General features: G+C 34.7%; 1 protein-coding gene across 1 annotated transcript; it reads right to left on the bottom strand.

Annotated features, from left to right (window-relative positions):
- Positions 1-14,928: 14,928 nt before the first annotated feature.
- LOC123699210 lies at positions 14,929-19,011 on the bottom strand. Its single transcript, XM_045646108.1, has 4 exons — positions 18,876-19,011; positions 17,425-18,180; positions 15,611-15,841; positions 14,929-15,226 (listed from the first exon to the last, which is right to left on the bottom strand). The coding sequence occupies exons 1-4, from the start codon at positions 18,897-18,899 to the stop codon at positions 15,044-15,046; spliced, it is 1,194 nt and encodes a 397-aa protein (XP_045502064.1). The 5' UTR covers positions 18,900-19,011; the 3' UTR covers positions 14,929-15,043.
- Between the last annotated feature and the right edge of the window lie 1,763 nt (positions 19,012-20,774).

Below are 20,774 nucleotides of genomic sequence, written 5' to 3'. Positions count from 1 at the left end.
CGATTTTTATAAAGAATTTTAGTCCTCTCATGAGTACAAGGACACGTGCAAGTTATCAGTATTTATTTCACATATTTTCATAAATATTACATATTATTCTGCCTTTAGTAATTTACAAGTATATTCAAAGTGATGTAATTATTTGGTACTATATGTTTACTTCTTTACAGTTTATTCAATGTATCTAATAAGTGCAACGAAACATGTTAAATTATTGTTACGTGGTTTTATTATTGTTCAAAATTAAATATTTTATGTAATGAGAGTATTTAGATTCATTAGTCATCAAGTTTGTTTGCCGTTGATATGAAATATTTTATTAGCTAAAATTATGTGCTATCCTTCTATATGTAGTTGCCAGTGTAAAAAAGTCCAAATAGTAGAATTTAGTAGAAATTGTTCATTGATCATATTATCCAAATAGCTTTTAGCAGATTTGTATTTAGAAGAAATTAAAAACTGTCCCATAGATTTTATATTACAAAACAAAATGTATGATCGTAAATTGTGAATCACATGTTAATTAAATGCTATAAATTACAAAAGGAACGTGTCCATTATATATTTGCATAGAATGTTGGCAGGAATAATATTATATTCATCACGCGAATCATAAGTTTGTACCTTCATAATAATGCAATGCGTATGCGCAAATTGTTTTGATAATATGTTTTTGTTAAAGATTTATGATATGCCATTGCTGATTTGAATTTAAACGATTTCTGTTTAAAACGTTATCCATATTAGTTTAGGCGGATTATCCTTAAGTACAATCACTTCATATCATGCGTATAAAACAGATCGTATTTGAAATATAGCGTTGTGTGTAGCTGATTATATTGCTAGTTATCTAGATAGTCTAAACTTCAGTTGTTAAATAATGTTTGAAGTAATGTCCTTCCTTGAACAAACGATGATGTTAAATTATTGTGTTGTATATTTGTTTAAAGTTTTATAATATTTATATTTTGTTGGATCATGCTGATACACTTGTAAATGTAGGTATTAGCTATGTTCGTAATATGGACACTTATATGTATACAATAATTGTAATGCAATGCTCATTACGATTATTATAATATGATTGACTTATAGTGTGCTAATAAGATCATAAAAACATGTGTAATTTACAACCATATCATGAGTATATACAAATAATGTTACATGTTACTTTGCATCTAGCATAAATGATATCGATGTGGGTACAAATAATTCGTACTATGTCGTATAGTTGAAAGTTTTTAAGAAGTTGTGAATGTAAGTAGTGTAGACATGTTGAAGTCTGTTTATATAGTACGCGTTGGCGAGATGTGGGCCACCGCTTTCTATCCTATACGATGTGTTGCTCGTACAAAAATGTATCAATTTCTACCATTGTGTCTGTGTTGCCAATAAGCAAATATCTTCCGTAACGATTGTTTTATATTTCTGTAACGTTGTCACGACCAAGTAATTGTTATGTATCGATTGTGGGTAGAATTAGATGCACTTACGTAGGCTCATTGTGGAATTTTATAAAACGTTTGTTAGATTATTTATGGCAACATTATTTATAAATGTCATTGTAACCTAGAGATGTCAATTTAAGCTATAGTTGTGCTGACAGCTCGGTTTGTACTTGAAACGATAGCTTTAAAGCGATTAGGGCTACAACTATAGCTTGAATGAGTGAAATTGAACATTTTTTTGATGACTGAGTTTTGTTAATTTTGTATGTTTGAAGAAAGCCGGTCAGCTAGATAGGTTCCAGCGTATCACAAGTTGTATGGCACTGTACTGTACCTCTACTATATTATTATGAAAATATTTCCTGATAAAATAAAAGGGAAGCATACTGAATACACCTTTGTTTTATTTATACCCTTACTACCTTTTGGATTCTACTAGAGAGAGTAAATTTTCACAATATAACTTAGAGAATATACTGTGTAAAAATACAGTAACTACAACGTGAAAAGTCATCCTATTATATCCTAAGTAATATCTACACTAATATTATAAAGAGGAAAACTTTGTTTGTTTGTTTGTTTGATTGTAATGAATAGGCCCATTTACTACTGGACCGATTTTAAAAATTCTTTCTCCATTCGAAAGCTACATTATCCACGAGTAACATAGGCTAGGTTTTATCCCGGAAATCCCACGGGAACAGGAACTATGCGGGTTTTTCTTTGAAAACGCGGGCGAAGCCGCAGGCGGAAAGCTAGTGTATTATAAATGCGAAAATAGCGCTGTCTAATTTTTCACGACTTAATCCCTGAACCGTTTTGAATGACAGATTCCATACTACGTATAGATATAGCTTGAGGTCTGAGAAAGGGCATAGGATAGGTTTTATCCCGGAAATCCATCGAGGACGGGGCTATATATAGCTTTTTTCTTAGATTACGCGGATGAAGAGGGCGGAAAGCTAGTTTTAAAATGATAAATGATAATTTATTTGTATTATGTATCTATGTTAATCATAATGTGATATTTGCAAGTTTTCGATCGAGATCGATGCGGGTTCGAATCCCGTTTTTCAATACATACCTATTACGCTTTTTAATAAAATTATTGCAAGTAATTACCAACGTAGGAAGGATATTTTGCCAGCAAAAACTATTTCGACTGCTTAGTATCAAAATCTAAGTTTTTGTTGAATTGGCACAAAATAGTACAGGAAACTTTTTTAAACGGAATCACCTTAAGCCTGTATGTTAAATCCAATTAAATGAATAAAGGATGGGTGAAATTGGGGTTTTTGGCTACAAAACTTTTGTGATATAATACAATTATTCACACACATTCACAGCTCCAACAATGTTGCACATGGCCTGAAGATTTTTGAAACAAAAGCAAAAATAAAATCCTTCAATAAAAAATCTTGAAATTATGTTAATTATAAGTAATTAATTTCAAATTTCCTTTTTATTTAATTAACCAATAATTTATCTTCTCTCTATCACATGTATGCCGACGATCTCCAGATATACACCCAGTCTACCCTTGAGAACTTATCCTCAGCAATCTTAAACACCAATACCGATTTGGAAAGAATTTCGAATAGGAGTCGTACCCCAAGCAAAATCCAACTTATAAATCATTGGTAGCCCCTATTTGTATACATAGTATATTATTATTAGTCTGTGCCCCTATTCATTTTAATCACGTGGATTGACTGGACATACATCCCCAAAGTTCATTTATCCTCCGTCATTGAATTTCATAAATCTGTAAAAAACGACGTGTGGCACTCGGGGACTGCCGCGGTAAAGCATGCTATGCCTTCAAGCCACACCTCCGCCCGTCGGAGGATAGGTAGATACGTTTACGGCATTTGCATGCATGCAAATCATGGAGAGCATCATCATCATGCAGAGCATGGCTGAGTCTGTTCCGATTGCCTAATATGTGTTTACTTTTAAGATAGGATAGTCTAAGTTTTTGTTGGCAATAAAGCTTTTTTTCTTTCATTTCTTACCGATTTCTACCAAAATTATGTTAGCTAAATTCCTACTTCTTCCGCTCCTTGACGCCTGTAACACTGGTCTTAGTGAGAGCATTTAAATACACTTGAGCGTCTCCAAAATTTCTGCATTCGTTTTGTTTACGGTCTTCGTAAATATGACCACGTTTCCCAGTTTCGCAATAAACTCAAGTGGCTTCCTATAAGACTTCGCCGGAATGCAAATGCGTTAAAGTTGTTATTTGCTATCCTCTTTGATCCCAATTCTCCCTCCTATTAAAAAAGCTTTCCTCCTCACCACACTATTGTAGTTTCCTTGGTAATAACCGCCATCAGACTTTGGAATTCTTTGTCTATAGCTGTAAGACGAGCTTCCTATTTCTCTGACTTAGTTTCCTTTAAAATAATAGTATGCATTATAACCTCTCTTATTTTTCATATAATATGTATTTTATTTACTCTCTTTTATCTTTATTTTCATTGCCACCCGTGTACCCATTTAATATTAATCTTTATCCTTTGCCTTGGGCAGCATGGAAGACATCGCTGATAAGCGATAAGGTTGCCTATGTGCTATGAATGTAGGAAACATTTCTATAATATTATGATATGATTGTAAAATTTGTAATCTATACTTATAATAAATCTGTAGAGAGGCCAATTCTGTACATGAAATATATTTAAAAAAAAACTATGAAGGGGTGATAAGGGATCGCTACTGATGCCAAAAATGCAATCAGTAAAATTTTTGTCTGTCTGTCTGTCTGTCTGTCTGTCTGTCTGTCTGTATATTCGTTATAGAAACAAAAACTACACGACGGATTTTAACCAAATTTGGCACAATTATTCTTCATACTCCTGGGCAGGTTATAGTAAAAGAATCATGTAAATCGGTGTAGAAACACCAAAGTTATACATGAAATACGCTATAAGTCATCGCGCGTGAATACAGAATCATGCAGCCATAAGGATTATTTTTGTGTATCAGTTGCCGCGTTCGACGCGCTTCGCGGCGGGAGCTATAAAAAGGCGGCGGGTCTGCACCCGTTTCGCGTTGTCATGGCATCACGTGTGAACGGCTGAACCGATTTCGATAATTCTTTTCTATTATATTCCTTGAAGTACGAGGATGGTTTTTATGTAGAGAAAACGTAAATATGTACCACGGGCGAAGCCGGGGCGGACCGCTAGGAAACTGACCGATATAAGTTGCGTTGCTACCCCAATCTACAAAACTTTTTTGGTCTTACATTAAAGACAAAAAACGCGCTTCGTCCGTTCCCACGCTTACTCTGGGTAATCGTTCAGCACATACAGATATTGAAAATAAGTAATATGTTCGCAGAGTTCTTTTCATCTGTCTGGGAAAAAGACTCATCAGAACGTGCACTTAGCCATGGCAATTAAAATAAAAATAATTTCGTCATCAGATAATGCAAACACGTGTTTACGTGAGTCATAAATTTATTATGGTATAGTCCTAAAATGTTTTCTAAGAAACAATAGTGTACTTACATTGTCGGCAAGTTTATTTTATTTTATTTTATTAAGGCTCATTAGCAGCTGTACATCGATTGTTTTACATAAAAAGTACACAAAAAAGTTCAAGTTCTTAAAGTCGGCAACTTATTTTTGTTCGAACAATAGAGATAATAAATTCCAAATGATCAAGTTGTAGATAAAGGTTGTAAAATAAAACGTTGCTATGGTCGAGATACAAAGGTGAAAGTTAATTTTTCGAGTTATTTTATTTTATTTTATTTTCTTTATTAGGGATAATAAACAGCAGAACAGTGGTTAATTGTACAATAAAACTTAATCTAAATACAGGTATAACTGTCCAACCAACAACATTATCCACAGTTTGGATACATACATTTTTATACGTGCAACAAATGCGAATAAGAAAAAATAAATATAAACGTGCACTTAGCCATGGCAATTAAAATAAAATAAATTAAGAATTGGAGATAAAAGTAGAGGGACGCAAAATAAGATAGGTTATTGCATGTTTAAGAGCAGATCAACTAAACTTCTTCGAACGGTTAAAGAGTGAAAATATGTACCAAAATGGCTTGGAGGGACTCGGTGATTATTTCAACTAATAGAGGGTCAAGATTTCAAGTAATGGAGGTTTTGGTGTTTGAGGGGAAGGGAACAAAACATTTTTTCTAGATTTGGAGGTATTTGACTTATCGAGGTTCGACTTAACGAGGTGCTACTGAACATGAAATACGCTATAAGTCATCGCGCGTGAATACAGAATCATGCCATAAGGATTATTTTTGTGTATCAGTTGCCGCGTTCGACGCGCTTCGCGGTGGGAGCTATAAAAAGGCGGCGGGTCCGCGTGCGAGGTTCATACAATATTTGGCTGTTGATGCGAATAGACGTTCAGAGTGTTCGACCTTATTGACAGATTTCTTTTGTTGTTGTTGTTGGTTTTAGTAGTGTTAAAGCATATTATTAGTTTACATTTTATTTCTTTATAAGTGAAGTAGCAGTAGGTACGTATTTTAGTTATTTTGGTAGTGTTTAATTATATTAATAGTTTATTTTCGTAATTATTTGTTTTTCTATAGGTTTTGGTAGTGTTTAAGCATATTAATAGTTTACATTTTATTTCTTTATAAGTGAAGTATCAATTGGTACGTATTTTAGTTATTTTGGTAGTGTTTAATTATATCAATAGTTTATTTTCGTAATTATTTGTTTTTCTATAGGTTTTGGTGGTGTTTAAGCATATTATTAGTTTACATTTTATTTCTTTATAAGTGAAGTAGCAGTAGGTACGTATCTTTGTTATTTTGGTAGGTATTAATAGTTTATTTTCGTAATTATCATATATTTATTATAGTAGTGTTTAACTATAATTATTATAGTTCATTTATAGATTTCTTTTGTTGTTATTCTATAGGTTTCGGTAGTGTTTAAGCATATTATTAGTTTACATTTTATTTCTTTATAAGTAGTAGTAGGTACGCATTTTAGTTATTTTAGTAGTGTTTATATTATATAATATTAATAGATTTCATAAGTGCAAGGTAGCTTCAGTTACTGTTGATTAAAAATACACAATGCCACCTAAAAAAAGACCATCTTTATCTCGAAATTCTAGAGATGCTAAGAGGATGAGAAATGCGCGTTCTCAAGAATCGGCAGAGGAAAGAGCATATCGGTTAAACTCTATGAGAGTTAGTGCCTCAACTTCTCGAGCCAATGAAAGCTCTTCAGAGAGAGAGATGCGATTAGCAGCTGACAGAGCGAGACGAGCTACATCACGGGCGTCTCAAAGCTTTTCTCAACGAGAGCTAAGGCTTACCATTGACCAAGAACAACATGTGTTATCCCGAGCAGCTGAAACTGCTTCACAACGAGAATTGCGTCTCACAGCTGACCGCGAACGACATACATTATCTCGCGAGTCCGAAACATTTACTGAAAGGGAATTACGTCTCACAGCTGACCGCGAACGGCATACATTATCTCGCGAGTCAGAAACCTTCACTGAGAGGGAATTACGTCTTACAGCTGACCGCGAACGTCATATATTGTCTCGCGAGTCAGAAACCTTCACTGAGAGGGAATTACGTCTTACAGCTGACCGTGAACGTCATATATTGTCTCGCGAGTCAGAAACCTTCACTGAGAGGGAATTACGTCTCACAGCTGACCGCGAACGTCATATATTGTCTCGCGAGTCAGAAACCTTCACTGAGAGGGAATTGCGTCTCACAGCTGACCGCGAACGTCATATTTTATCTCGAGAATCTGAAACTTTTACTCAATATGAAGACCGTTTGACAAATGATAGGGTGCACCATAATATTGTTCGATCACTCGAAGATGAACATGAGCATGAACAACGACTAGAGTCGGTACGCGAACATTACAATTCTTTGACACAAGAACGATTAATAAGTTTGTCTAATGAAAGATTAAGAATCGAAAATATTCGGTCTCTTGAAACGGACGAACAGCGAGAGGCCCGTCTTACTGCAGACAGATTTCGTCATAGTCTTAATAACTTAGATGTACACATAGAAGATCAATCTAGAAATACGGTGGCGTGGTCAGACAAATATAAAAGTGGGTTTGCTTATAATTTCACAATTGATTACAGATCATCTTCTGTAATAGGCGATATGAACGTGGTATGTTCTTTTTGTAATGCTTTAAAGTGGAGTAAGGAGTCGGCTGGATTCTGTTGTTCTGGAGGTAAAATAAATTTGCCTTCATTCGAAGACCCACCGGAACCTTTGAAATCATTACTTTTAGGGGAACATGTGCAATCTAAACAGTTTTTCGACAACATTCGCACTTATAATAGTGCGTTTCAGATGACATCCTTTGGTGCTCAACAAATCTCCGAAGGTCCTTTCATGCCTACTTTTAAAATACAAGGTCAGGTTTACCATTTGATAGGATCTCTTTTGCCTGAAGACCAACCTAAGTTTCTTCAAATATATTTTGTATCCGACTACAACGAACAGTCGAATATAAGAAATCAATATTTCCCAAATTTAAATGCTGAACTCATTTCACAACTTCAGAACATGTTGCATCAGATTAATTCGTATGTATGCAGTTTTAAATCGGCATTAGAAGCTCTTCCTCGAGATGATGATAACAATTATAAAATTGTTATAAATGCCGATAGGCGTCCAACGCAGGAACACCCTGGGCGTTATAATGCTCCATCCACGAATGAAGTTGCTGTGGTATTGGTCGACCAGGAATGTGATAGGCGTGATATCGTTATCCGTTCCAGAGACAATCGTTTACAACGTATTTACGAAACCCACAGGGCTTACGACGGTTTGCAATATCCTTTGATATATTGTCGAGGGGAAGATGGTTATAATTTTGCTTTATACCAAACTGATCCGCATACAGGCGCACCTATTTATAATAAAAAGATTTCATGCCTTCAATTTTACTGTTACCAATTGCAAGTAAGACGGAATAGGTTTGTATACTTGCAACGTTTTCGTAGCTTATTCAATCAGTTTATTGTAGACATGTACGCAAAAATTGAAACCGAAAGATTAGTTTATATACGATCTAATCAAAGGCAGCTGCGCGCTGAAGAATACGTGCACCTTCGCGACGCCATGCAGCAAGATAATGATACGGTGAATATGGGCCGTTTAGTTATTTTGCCCTCTTCTTTTACTGGTGGTCCACGCTACATGCACGAACGTACTCAAGATGCTTTTTGTTACGTAAGAAAATATGGACGTCCCGACTTATTTATTACTGTAACTACCAATCCTAAGTGGGATGAAATCACTCGGGAGCTTCTTGAGGGTCAAGCACCGCATGACCGCCATGATATCATCGCAAGAGTTTTTCATTTAAAATTAAAATCAATGATAGATCTATTTACCAAAGATAACATTTTTGGAGAAGTATTGTGTTATATGTATAGTGTTGAATGGCAAAAACGCGGCTTACCCCACGCACATATCCTGCTTTGGTTAAAAGATAAGGTTCGACCTAATGATGTAGACAGTTTAATCAGTGCCGAAATTCCAAGTCCGATTGCAGATTCCGAGTTATACGACATTGTTAAAACTCATATGATACATGGTCCATGTGGTGCATTTAACGTGAATTCTTCTTGCATGCAAGACGGTCGTTGCACTAAAAGATATCCAAAAGCCTTAGTGGAAGAAACTGTAACAGGACATGATGGATACCCGAAATATCGTCGCCGTTCAAGAGATACTGGTGGTTTCACTGTTGAAAAGCGAGTGTCTGGACAACAGGTTATTTTAGACAATAGGTGGGTCGTTCCGTATTCTCCTGTGTTGTCCAGAGCATTTCAAGCTCACATAAATGTTGAAATGTGTAATAGTGTAGAGTCAATAAAATATATTTGTAAGTACATTAATAAGGGCAGTGACCAAGCTACATTTGCTTTGAGAAATGAAAATGATGAAGTTACAAGATTTCAGTCAGGCAGATATATAAGTTCTTCAGAAGCTGTGTGGCGGATCTTAAGTTTCAACATTCATGAAAGATATCCACCTGTGACCCATCTGGATGTTCATCTTGAAGGCGGTCAACGTATATATTTCAACACCGAAAATGTCACAGAACGGTTAGAGAACCCTAGACAAACAACTTTATTAGCATTCTTTCGACTTTGCCAAACTGATGATTTTGCAAAATCTCTTTTATATGAAGAAGTTCCATCGTATTATACCTACGATAAGCAACGAGGTGTCTTTAATCGTAGACGCCGTGGCAGGCCTGTAGATGGCGAGTCAGGTATTTTCAAAGAACATGTTCTTGGTAGAGTATACACCGTTCATCCTAACAACGCTGAGTGTTTCTATTTGCGATTATTATTACATACTGTGCGAGGACCAACCTCATTTATAGATTTGAGAAAAGTAGACAATGTTGTTTATCCCAGTTATCATGCAGCTTGCCAAGCGCGTCATTTGCTTGAAAATGATCAGCATTGGGATGACGCTTTAGCAGAATCCTGTGTTAGTGATAATCCAAGACGGTTACGTCATTTATTTGTAACATTACTTACATTTTGTAATTTGTCAGATGCTGTACAATTATGGGAAAAATATAAAGACAAATTTTCAGAAGACTTTCTTAGAAATATATCTAACAATGATGAAGGCACAACTAATGATAATTTCCGTGATCTTGCCATAAATCAGTGCTTATTAGCTCTTCAGGATGAGTTAACAGCAGTTGGCGGTAAATCACTATGTGAATATGGTTTGCCAACACCAACCTCAGTCGGAGAGGTAACTAATAGGGAATATTCCGCAGAGATTGGTTACAACTTAATGGAACTGCTGACAACATTAGAAAACGGTGTCCCAATGATGACTGCAGAACAACGTTCAGTTTATGACCGTGTGTGCGGAAGTGTTCAAAATAATTTGGGAACAATATGGTTTTTAGATGCACCTGGAGGAACTGGGAAAACCTTTTTGACTAAATTAATATTGGCTTATGTTCGAAATCAGCGTAAAATAGCTCTTGCCGTAGCTTCATCTGGGATAGCTGCAACATTGCTACCAGGAGGTAAAACGGCTCACACTATGTTCAAAATACCAATTGATTTAGATCGCACGGAAAGTCCAACCTGTAGTATTTCAAGAAATAGCGACAAAGCAAAGGTATTACGCGAGTGTAATTTAATCATATGGGATGAATGTACGATGGCCCATCGAAAAGCAGTAGAAGCGGTAGATAGAACTTTAAGGGATATAAGACAAAATGATCGACCAATGGGCGGTATCACGGTTTTATTTTGTGGTGATTTCCGACAAACCTTACCGGTAATACCACGGGGAACCCGAGCTGATGAGGTTAGGGCTTGCCTGAAAAGCTCTTATTTGTGGCGTGATATACAATCGGTGCATTTGACTATAAACATGCGAGTGAGAACTGGAGATAACCCGGATGATAGTCAATTTTCTGATTCATTATTAAAGATTGGTGAAGGTACCTATCCACAACTACACCAAGGAAAACTTATTCTGACGCCTGAATTATGTTGTATAGTGCAATCTCAACCACATCTTATATCGTCGGTTTACGGTGACGTAACAAATATATTAAATAGGGACAATTCCTGGCTATGCGAAAGATCTATTTTAACTCCTCGCAATGACCAGGCATCTGAGATTAATAACAAAATACTGTCGAATATACAGGGGGAAAGCAAAGTTTATAGATCAATAAATAGAATGGTCGATGAACAAGAAGCAACTAATTACCCGATAGAATTTTTAAATTCTTTAAATATGCCCGGACTTCCTTCTCACGAAATTTGTTTAAAAATTGGCATTCCGATTATTCTACTCCGAAATTTAAGACCACCACAACTTTGCAATGGAACTCGACTAAAAGTAACCCAGTTGCAACAAAATATAATCGAGGCTCAAATTTTAACAGGTTGCGGTGCAGGAGAAACCGTCTTTATCCCCAGAATACCCTTAATACCAAATAATTTTCCATTCCAATTTAAAAGGACGCAATTCCCAGTATCGGTGTGTTATGCAATGACAATAAATAAGGCTCAAGGGCAGACTTTTCATGTTGCCGGAGTAGATCTCGGTGTCAGTTGTTTCTCGCATGGTCAGTTATACGTTGCTCTTTCCCGTGTTAGCAGTTCTAGAAATCTTTATGTTCACGTGCCGGACGGGTCAACTTTCAATATAGTTTACCCGGAAGCTTTGCGCTAAAGTATTTTGATTCTATAGGTCCTTAAGCCTCATGTGAACCTGATGTAAATAATATTACCAATACATTTTAAATTAATAATACACAAGGAGTTACACGCTGACGTAGTCGCGGGCACAGCTATCTATACTTTTCTGCCGGAAGTCACTATTCCACGCGGACGAAGTCGCGGGCAAAAGCTAGTGGTACATAAAACTGCTAAATAAAACACCCACCCGTATGTGAACTGTGTAGGTATTGCTAAGGCAAATCATGTTTGCCTATAGCGGCTTAGCAGATTAGACACAAATTTAAAAAGAAATACTGTTAAATTATCGATTATTATCGACGAGGTATCTGTTTATTCCTCGCACGCTTTATAATTTTTCTAAGTACTTAGTGGATTATTAATTATGCGAATTGACATAGGTAGGTACTTAATACTTACGTAAGCTTACGTATTATTATTTCAATTGTTTACCAAGTGTCGGTATATGTATAACGAATTAAACATTGGCAATGGCAAGGATTAGAAGAAATTCGATCACGAGGCGGGATTCGACCCCCGTGTTTTGTCACCGTGGCGATGGCCGCGATGCTTGACCATCCAGCCACGCGTGATCACACCCGATTTCTTCTCTTTCGTGCATTTTGACCAAAAGAACAAAGAGCTAGAGCTAGAGCAAGAGCGTTCTCAATTAGCCTAGTGTAAAGTTTAATTGTGTTTTTTTTCTAATAATTTGATTAAATTCATCTCGTATTTCGTTTATTTCTAAAGTCTGAAAAGAGGACGTACCTAACAGTTAACACACCAATGTTAAAGCTGATTAGGTACCTAATTATTTTTTATTTGTTTGTACTTGTCACTAGGAAGTGTTTTGAAATGAACAACATTTAAAATTTTAGTGATAAGATAAAATTTATCAATATTTGTTGTTGTTTTATATTACAAATTATTAATTTCCAGAAGATACTAACTAGTAGATAAATTGCGCATCGGTCATTTAATACTGCCATCTGATTCTCAATAGATTAGTAAAATTAACTCTTTGCTGTACTTTTCCACAACTCGTCAAACAAGGTAAATTATTATAAAATAAAAGAATCCAGCTGGCAATTATACTTATTTTTTGGTGCTATTTTTTATTTTGATGTGCCTAGGTTACTACGTCTCTCTCACAACTAAGATTAAAACCACAGATCACAGAAACTAAAGGGAGATATGGCTAGGGGGCGGGGCCGGTGTCGCAGCAATATGTACAAAAAGAGAACAAACTGTAGCGGTGCTGTATACGTACGTCACTTACAATCTAGTGTGCGAACGAATAGTCGCTCTCATATTTTTGTGTGATGACACGCACACAACGCGAAGTATTGTTTTGATTTTGTTTACTGCAGTTGTGTGCGTAAATTTTTTATGAGACACGGTTTCGTACTCAGCGCAAGCGATTGGCATCTCTCTAGATCTCTATGATTAAAACAGATTAAGACTTGCAAAAAAATACGACAAACCGCTTAAACTACGGCGCGATTTTATTTGTTTATTAAGATGTTAAACTGCTCTTTTAAGTCATCATATTGTTTAGAGATGAACTCCGTAGTCTTGCAGAAATTTGCGAGGGATTTATTCATTTCTTCAAATCTATTAATTAAGGAGGCATATTTCTTATCATTTCTTCTTTAAATTCGGTAAGCAACTTTCTAAAATAAAAAACTAAAAAAAAAAAACTCCTTCACAGTTTACGTTTACGTCTTTGGTTTATATTAAAACTTAGTTTTGTTGATCTATACTTAATATTATTAAGCTGAAGAGTTTGTTTGAACGCGTTAATCTCGGGAACTACTGCAACTGGTCTGATTTAAAAAATTCGTTCGATGTTAGATAGCCTATTTATCGAGGATGGCTATATAATATTATCATCTCGCTAAGACCAACAGGAGCGAAGCACTGCGGGTAAAACCGCGGAGCAGAGCTAGTATGTAGATAAATAAGCTTCCTGTTATTGATTAGAATGACGTATCAGGATGTGTGGAAGGAATAAAAGAGATTATAAAGACAAAAATATATTTACAATAAATAAAACACTTGGTAGAGCTTAAATAAATACTGTTGTTGATATAAGCTTAAGGTACTCAGATCAATATACAAAATATATACAACAAATCTTTACACGTTTAATTTTAATAATAATAATTTTAATTTGCCTAAATACTTTCCTATGTAAATCTATTTATTAGCTTTTTTATTGTTAGAGTGCTCTGAAACTCTTTTGAAGTCATACAGGTAATATTTTACGTGTAGATTATTTAATAGTACACAAGAAAATATATAATAATATATTATGAGGTAGATAACACTATCTAATTTTAACTACATAATATTATTACTTTCTTGCAAAGGTCACAGTCAGTAGAAAGCTTTTTGATATCTTCTACAGAGGTGACTTCTAAATCGTAGTTTTTAATTGTATGACTTTGTTTATTAATATAAGATTCTATATTTATACAGGGTGTCCCACTATTGGTATACTAAGCGCGAAGGTACTTGTAATTTTGCATACACTAATCACGTAAAAAATACTTAAACAACAAAATTACGTCAAAAATTTTTTGCTTAATTTTTCCTGAACACCATGTTTTCTTCTCTTGCTTCGCGCAGCCGGCATATACCGCTTCTCTAATGTGAGCATTTTGTCTATGAAAACATAATCTTAAACGATAGCTCACGTGCTGGTGGCAAAGTTGGGCGGGTTGCATTTATGGGTGTACACATACAGTTTTAAAAATTCATCTATTTGAAAAAAAAAATGCGTCTGGAATTTTATAAGTATTTTTACTTATTTTTTACGTACTCAGCGTATGCAAAACTATTTATTATATTATGCCCTGTATATTAAGCCTTACTTAGCTAAATTAGTCTTATCATCATCATCATCATCATCATCAGCCCATATACGTTCCCACTGCTGGGACACGGGCCTCCTATGAGGGTACAGGCCATAATCCACCACGCTGGCCAATTGCGGGTTGGCGGATGACACATGTCGTCGAACTTTTTAATTCTTCGACATGTCGGTTTCCTCACGATGTTTTCCTTCACCGTTCGAGCAGTGGTGATGTTACAACATGCGCAGATAAATTGAAAAATCAATTTATTTCCTGCGCGCTCGCCTGGTCTCGAACCACGGACTTATCGATTCGAAGTCCGAGGTCTCACCACTGAGCCACCACTGCTCTACAAATTAGTCTTATACTTTATTATATTCTACATAGCTCCCTCCCTCCCTTATAGTAAATATGATGATGATGATGAATCTTGAATGCTTCTTATTTAGAACAAAGTCATTATTTGTCTCATTTGACTCTATTGCTAATCTTAAATTATATTGTAATTTAGAGAACTCCCATATCAATACAGTCTTCCAGAAGATCGTTCATCCTTATCTTATAAGCTTCACTGGGCGTGCAAAACAAATCTTTCAACTCCATATCTTCATGAATTTTCGGAATATGATCCATTTCTACGGTTATTACCATCAAAAGTACCAGACTCATAGATAATCCGAGGGGTAGAACCTGAAACAATATGAATAATAATTATAGAAGTCCTTACGTTACGACAATAATACCTAGTTACCTACTACTAAAATTATCAAAGCTATCAAGAAAAAAACAACTAATCGGGTGCGTACAAGGCGCGTACGAAATTTGACATTGACACAGCTATAGATTGAACGCACTTGAACCAACTTGAACCAATGATATTATATACTTATACAAACAAGAGGTATGTTAGGAACGTAATATTTAGTTAAGAAGTGGTCCTAAAGCTGTTAATTTTTACATTAGGTAGCATCATTTTAGAGCGTTTCGTATCGTCAGAATGATGAAGATTAACAACCATCTAAGATCCTTCATTCTAGTCATAACAATACATATTACCTATAAATAAATACATACCTCTTTCAATTCAAATTCGAAGTCTTCCTTAGGATATATTTGTTTAGGATTCAAGTCCAACCTTGTTAGACATGCGCAAAGTTCATTGTAGTAATAGTCGAAAGCCTTTCTGAGGTATTTCGCCCGGAATTCTTTGTCCGATCCGTTAAATAGGAAATATAAGAGATCCACTATGGGGTTACTGTGGGTCATAGTCTGATAGTCAATTGGTATTATGTCATATGTACCGTCCTGTAAAAGAACAGAGTTCAATTTCCATTGTTTTCTAAACTAGTTATAAAAGTTTATATAAAGAGGATAGATTTGCCTTCTTTATAATTCACTAGCTTTCCACCTGCGGCCTCACCCGCGTTTTCAAAGAAAAACTCGCATAGTTCCCGTTCCCGTGGGATTTCCGGGATAAATCCTAGCATATGTTACTCAGTGAAGATGCAGCTTTCTGATGGTGAAAGAATTTTTGAAATCGGTACAGTAGTTTATGCGTGAAAACCATACATACATACATAATTACAAACCATTCCTCTTTATAATAGATAGGGAGGCGAGGTAGCTAAATGGCGTAATTAAACGGCGCCGTCGAGACTTATCAAAATCGAAAGAGAAAATAAATTTCGAAAAGAAAAGCTTCTATGGTAAAAACCATTTTAGCGGTGGGTTTGGCGTGTACGGATTTTCAAAAATGTAAAAAAAAATAGTTACTTGGGCATTCTCGAGCGCGTCAGATATTCATACTACGTATGCCCCAAGTGCCTCTGATAACAACGGTATACTAATCTGCCGGTTTGCGTGGTGGGGCTAGGCATATTAATTCGTCAAAAATGCACAAAAAAAAAATTTACTCGAGCGCGTCAGATTTTCGGAAGGGGTGTTAAGTAGGCCCCAAGGAAGCTCCCCTTAAAAAAACTGACGATTTCGGCGTGACGATAAGTTACGATGAATTTTTGAAAATGCAGAAAAAAAAAGTCCTTTTGAAATACTCGAGCGCGTCAGATTTTCATAGGGGAGGTTTATCTCGGTCTCCTGAAAGCATATTTTCTTAATCTGACAAAAATGTTGGTGGGTTCTCTTAATCTGACCGAAAAAGGTTTGAGAGTTTCTTTTTTTTAATCATCGTTATTTCATATCAATTTTTCTTAACACCCTCAGTTTTCGAGATATACTCAAAAAACCGGGAGTTTGAGTTTTTATGATGCTTCAAGTCAAAAAGTTTTAACTTTGGACAAAAATGTAAAGAGACCTTTTTTGTGTAAAATAAAATTACCTTTTTTGTTTATTCAAACTTTTTTTTTGTAAAATGTATCGTTCGCGACTTATATACTGCAACGCGTTTTTCGGAAGACGAAATGGCTCCTCCAGACTTCCGGTCACGCGGAAACCGGCAGATTTTGTATTTTTAGTAAGTTTTAGATTATATTCTTCAAAATAAAAATAAAAACAATCGCGCTCGAGAATGCCGGATTAACGTTTTTTTTTTACAAGTTCGCGACCCTATAACTTGGCGGCGTCAAGGACTTATCGTCAGATTAGTTAAATTTAGTCTTAAAACACTAAAATCAACCCCCAATATCTTAATCTGACGCGCTCGAGTATTTCTGACTATCGATTTTTTTTTACTAATCTGATCGTCTATCCTGGGCGCGCGTCACTACTTAAAGAGCTAAATAGTTAACAAGGTTGTTCTATTAGGTCTAAGGTATCTCTCATATCTTAAACTGCCACGCTCGAGTATTGCAGAAAATTCCCCTCTTCGCCTCCCTATCTATAATATTACAATAGATATAGATAAACTACCTTTTTTTACATTTACTACTTACCTCGTTCAATTTATGGAGTAAGTTGTTTGGCCGATAATCACCATGACTTAAAACCATTCGTTTTATTGGTTTCATCATATAATCGTCAGATGCCATTAAATTTTCTATGAACTGTTTCAAGCGTTCTTTATGTTCATCTTTCGCAGATTCTAGTATTTGCATCATCATCATCCTCACACTTTCCTCCATATGCGTCCTATCAATTTTCATTCTGAGCTTCTCTGTTTTTTCCGAAAACGATTTCGGATGATCAATATAAAACGCTATAGACAAGGAGTGAAGTTTCGCCAGTTGTGTTAGAGACTCTTTAGTGTAGTTCCAGTCTATAGTCTTGAATCTATCGAACATCTGGTAGCCTTTGCTCATCAGATTTTCCATAACAATAGTTTCCTTTAAGTATTTAGAGCTGACGCCATACAATTCTGGTACTACAAGCCTGTGTTCAATAGGCACCTTATGTTTTTCCTCTATTTGTTTGTATATTTTTATGATATCTGTGTAAAATAGTATTTCTACATCGAACGCCTGAAACGGTGCGTCTGATCTTGCTTTCTCACTTAAAAACGCGATTTTTGCGAAAATATTAATATCATCTTTGCCATGTTCTGATATTGTAGCGGTGTAAACTATACTCCCAAAGTTTGCTCCTACAGATGAAGACGTCTTTATGTCTAATTTGTAATTCTTATAACCTCGTTCTTTCGCTATTTTATGAAGTTCTTCGCGCAGTGTTTCTTCTGAGTCTTTCGCTTCAATCTGCAAATGAATTAAGTGAGATGCACTTAAAATGTTAAGTTCTATTGATAGGAATTAAATTAGGGAATAATACAAAACGATTGTTTATCTTTTATTAGGATCATAATATGAAATACCATAATATGTGCTGTGATACTGGTGAAGTTCCCTAGTAATATTAAAGCCAAACCAGAAACGATTTCGAAGCTATTGAAATAAATAGGTAATTGCTCTTTATACACAATATGTCACGTAGGTAACTATTTCAAAAAGCTTTTTCATATGAATCGTATGAAAATTCATTGTTTGTTTACAATTATTGTAAACAAAGCATAGTAAACAAAAATTGTATAATATATGAAAATATATACAAAATAAAAAATGAATCTTTATTAGGTTTCGAACTTGCAAACAAAGCAGTGCAAGACATTGTGCCAGTTAAAGAGAAAATACTAGAGTAAATATAATTTAAGAAATGAGTTATAACAGTCTTAATCATAATAATGTTTTTACACGAACGCAGGTAGAATATATAATCTATTCCTGCATAGGAAGCAAATAGATATGCATAATATAATAGCTAGAAGATTCTACAAAATAGGTGATGATGATGATCATTAACAGTAAAAAACAAATAAATAGAATATAAGGGCATATAAACGCACAAAAAATACTACTGAATTTTTTTAATCCACACAAAATTAAAACTAACTCACCTTTGTCTCTAGATCAGCCCCCATTTCACAAATTAATCACAAAAATAATAAAAAAATACGAAAGAAATTTTAGCCAAATAAATGTTCCTATAGTTGACGATCGCCGACTACGACTGGCTTTAACATAACAGCAAAGTATGTGTAGCGACTATTTATAAAAGCCCGATTATCGCAAGATTAAATTTATTGAATAGATTCATTTTCATATCTATTTAAATGATTATGAATGAGTCAAAATCGTCTTCAAGAAAAGTATAGACATTTACAAGCGATGGGCAATTTTTAAAGAAAAGAAAAAAGTTGATCTCGAGAATATTGCGATAATTAAACAATTTTCTCAACCAATATGAAACATTATTTCAATAATAACAACATTTAAACAATGAAATTCCGCCTCGTGATTGAATTTTTTGTATTCCTTAAAAATTTCTCATTTAAGGAAAACTCAAATTAATCAATCCAGTTTATCAATTACTTCGAAGAGTTTAATTTGTTTTTGAAGTGAAACTTTTTTATCGGGGTTGGAAAAAATTTAGTGTAACATTTTTCTGTTACGCGCCATCTTTTTCTTGTGATATCGCGTGATTTGATGTATTTCTGTAAAGTTGCATATAGGAAATTATTTTTAGAAAAAGAAGTTTCACTTCTTACGTGTGTACACTAGTACACGCACATATTTTTTATTGTTATTGACCCAGGGCGCAATTTTACTAGTTCTAGTCAGTTGAACTCGCAAGTAAGGCGAGCAAATTATTGGAAACATTTTCATGCATTTTCTTTTCAAAATTACTGGAATGCTTTCTTTGAGCTGAATTTTTTATCAACAGTATTAATAGTAGGTACATTTATTTTAGGTGGCTTTACAAAATGACGCCCCTGTCTTTTAAAAATAATAATGGTCACAATATGCTGCCCTGAGGTACTCCATTTTGTTTACAATTATAATTCTGTATATTCCTGTACTTTTAACGGATGTATGGAACATTTTAATCCTATGTTTACATTTATACAGATAGCTTTCTTACCAGTTTAGGACTAGACCTTAATCGATTGCATTTATGAAGATGGCTATCATGGTTAATAAAATCAAAAGCATGAATTTTGTCGAAAATCACATATTATTATTTTTATATTATTTTGTTATCATGTCTATCAGTATTCGGTATTTTGTCAACAAATTAGTCATATTGCGCACGAGCTATCTCATTAACATTTATTTTTAACAGGCTTTGTTATTATATCATTGAAATCACTGATAATAATAAAATACATAAATACTTATCGTAATCCGATTCTTTTATAGGAAGGTGTATTTGGGGCAGCTGTTTCGTGGAATTTTATTTATTTCTTATCGAGTTAATAAACAACATCCACCTGGGAGGAGGTTTTGGTGGTGGGCTTGGAAACGAGCTGAATTTTATTTTATTTAAAATGAAGTTTGTTTCTATTATAGAAGCAAACTATCTAGCATGCGTGTTTTTAAAAATTTCGTAAAAGTATTTCTAAGGTAAAGAAAAATAGTTATACTTATTTTTCTAGATAATATATTTTCTAAAATTCCGTTTTTTCAACAACTTTAGACTATAATATTAAGTAAGTAAGTAGTAAAGTTTAGCCAAACATGACTCGATGGTCATCTTTGGCATTAAAGGGTTCAGAATATGAGTAATTGTCGTTAAGATACTACATTATTATGAAATCTAGTTAACCTTTCTGAAAGAAAAGGAAGATGACTTTTATACCTAGCCTCCAAATAGAAGGTTTAAATTATTTTTGCCTTCCTCACAAACGATGATCTAAAATTATTATCAAAATGTGTAAATTAAGGTGACGGTCGCTAAAACGTAGACACCATTTTCTAATAAAAGATTCAAAGATTTTATGGTATGGCCATAAAAT

Source organism: Colias croceus, chromosome 17 (genome assembly GCF_905220415.1).
Source record: "Colias croceus chromosome 17, ilColCroc2.1".
Classification (NCBI taxonomy): domain Eukaryota; kingdom Metazoa; phylum Arthropoda; class Insecta; order Lepidoptera; family Pieridae; genus Colias; species Colias croceus.
This window is presented reverse-complemented; position numbering and strand designations above follow the sequence as displayed.

What these genes read in the sequence shown, in the direction of transcription:
- LOC123699210 (XM_045646108.1), bottom strand. Translation starts at nt 18,899, where the DNA reads ATGGGGGCTGATCTAGAGACAAAG. An exon ending in TACTCCATAAATTGAACGAG is followed by an intron (nt 15,842 to 17,424) that starts GTAAGTAGTAAA and finishes GTTCTTTTACAG; the next exon opens with GACGGTACATATGACATAAT. An exon ending in TCGAATTTGAATTGAAAGAG is followed by an intron (nt 15,227 to 15,610) that starts GTATGTATTTAT and finishes ATATTGTTTCAG; the next exon opens with GTTCTACCCCTCGGATTATC.